This window comes from Acanthisitta chloris, unplaced genomic scaffold (genome assembly GCF_000695815.1).
Source record: "Acanthisitta chloris isolate BGI_N310 unplaced genomic scaffold, ASM69581v1 scaffold13310, whole genome shotgun sequence".
Classification (NCBI taxonomy): Eukaryota; Metazoa; Chordata; class Aves; order Passeriformes; family Acanthisittidae; genus Acanthisitta; species Acanthisitta chloris.
In genome coordinates, this window is record NW_008649975.1 from 10,130 (window position 1) to 10,474 (window position 345).

Below are 345 nucleotides of genomic sequence, written 5' to 3' on the forward strand. Positions count from 1 at the left end.
GACCATGCCATTGTCCAGCAAGTGACCTCGGCTGCCAACGTGGGCCGCGTGCCCTGTGGTGCCAGCAACGAGTACAGGTAGCCAGACCCCTGTGCTGGGATCAGGTAGTGCTGTCACCTCTCTGGTCCCACCTGAATCCCAGTGGGGACACTCAGGGCTTCCTTTGGGACCAGGAGCCTGCATGAACCCATATGTGGCATGGGTGGCAGTCCTGGTCCCTGCTGGAGCGCTGCACGGGACAGGAGGGTGACAGGGTACAGCTCACCCTGCAGCCCTGTGTTTACCATCTGGCAGGTTTGCGGCCAAGACGGTGACGAGCGGGAGCCTGGTGCTCATCACCCTGGA

General features: G+C 62.3%; 1 protein-coding gene across 1 annotated transcript in view; it reads left to right on the forward strand.

Annotated features, from left to right (window-relative positions):
* Positions 1–345, forward strand: part of AP3B2 (adaptor-related protein complex 3, beta 2 subunit) — an 8,352-nt gene that overhangs the window by 7,905 nt on the left and 102 nt on the right. The window contains 2 exon segments of the mRNA XM_009081776.1: positions 6–77; positions 295–340. Coding sequence (XP_009080024.1) covers positions 6–77; positions 295–340 — 118 coding nt within the window.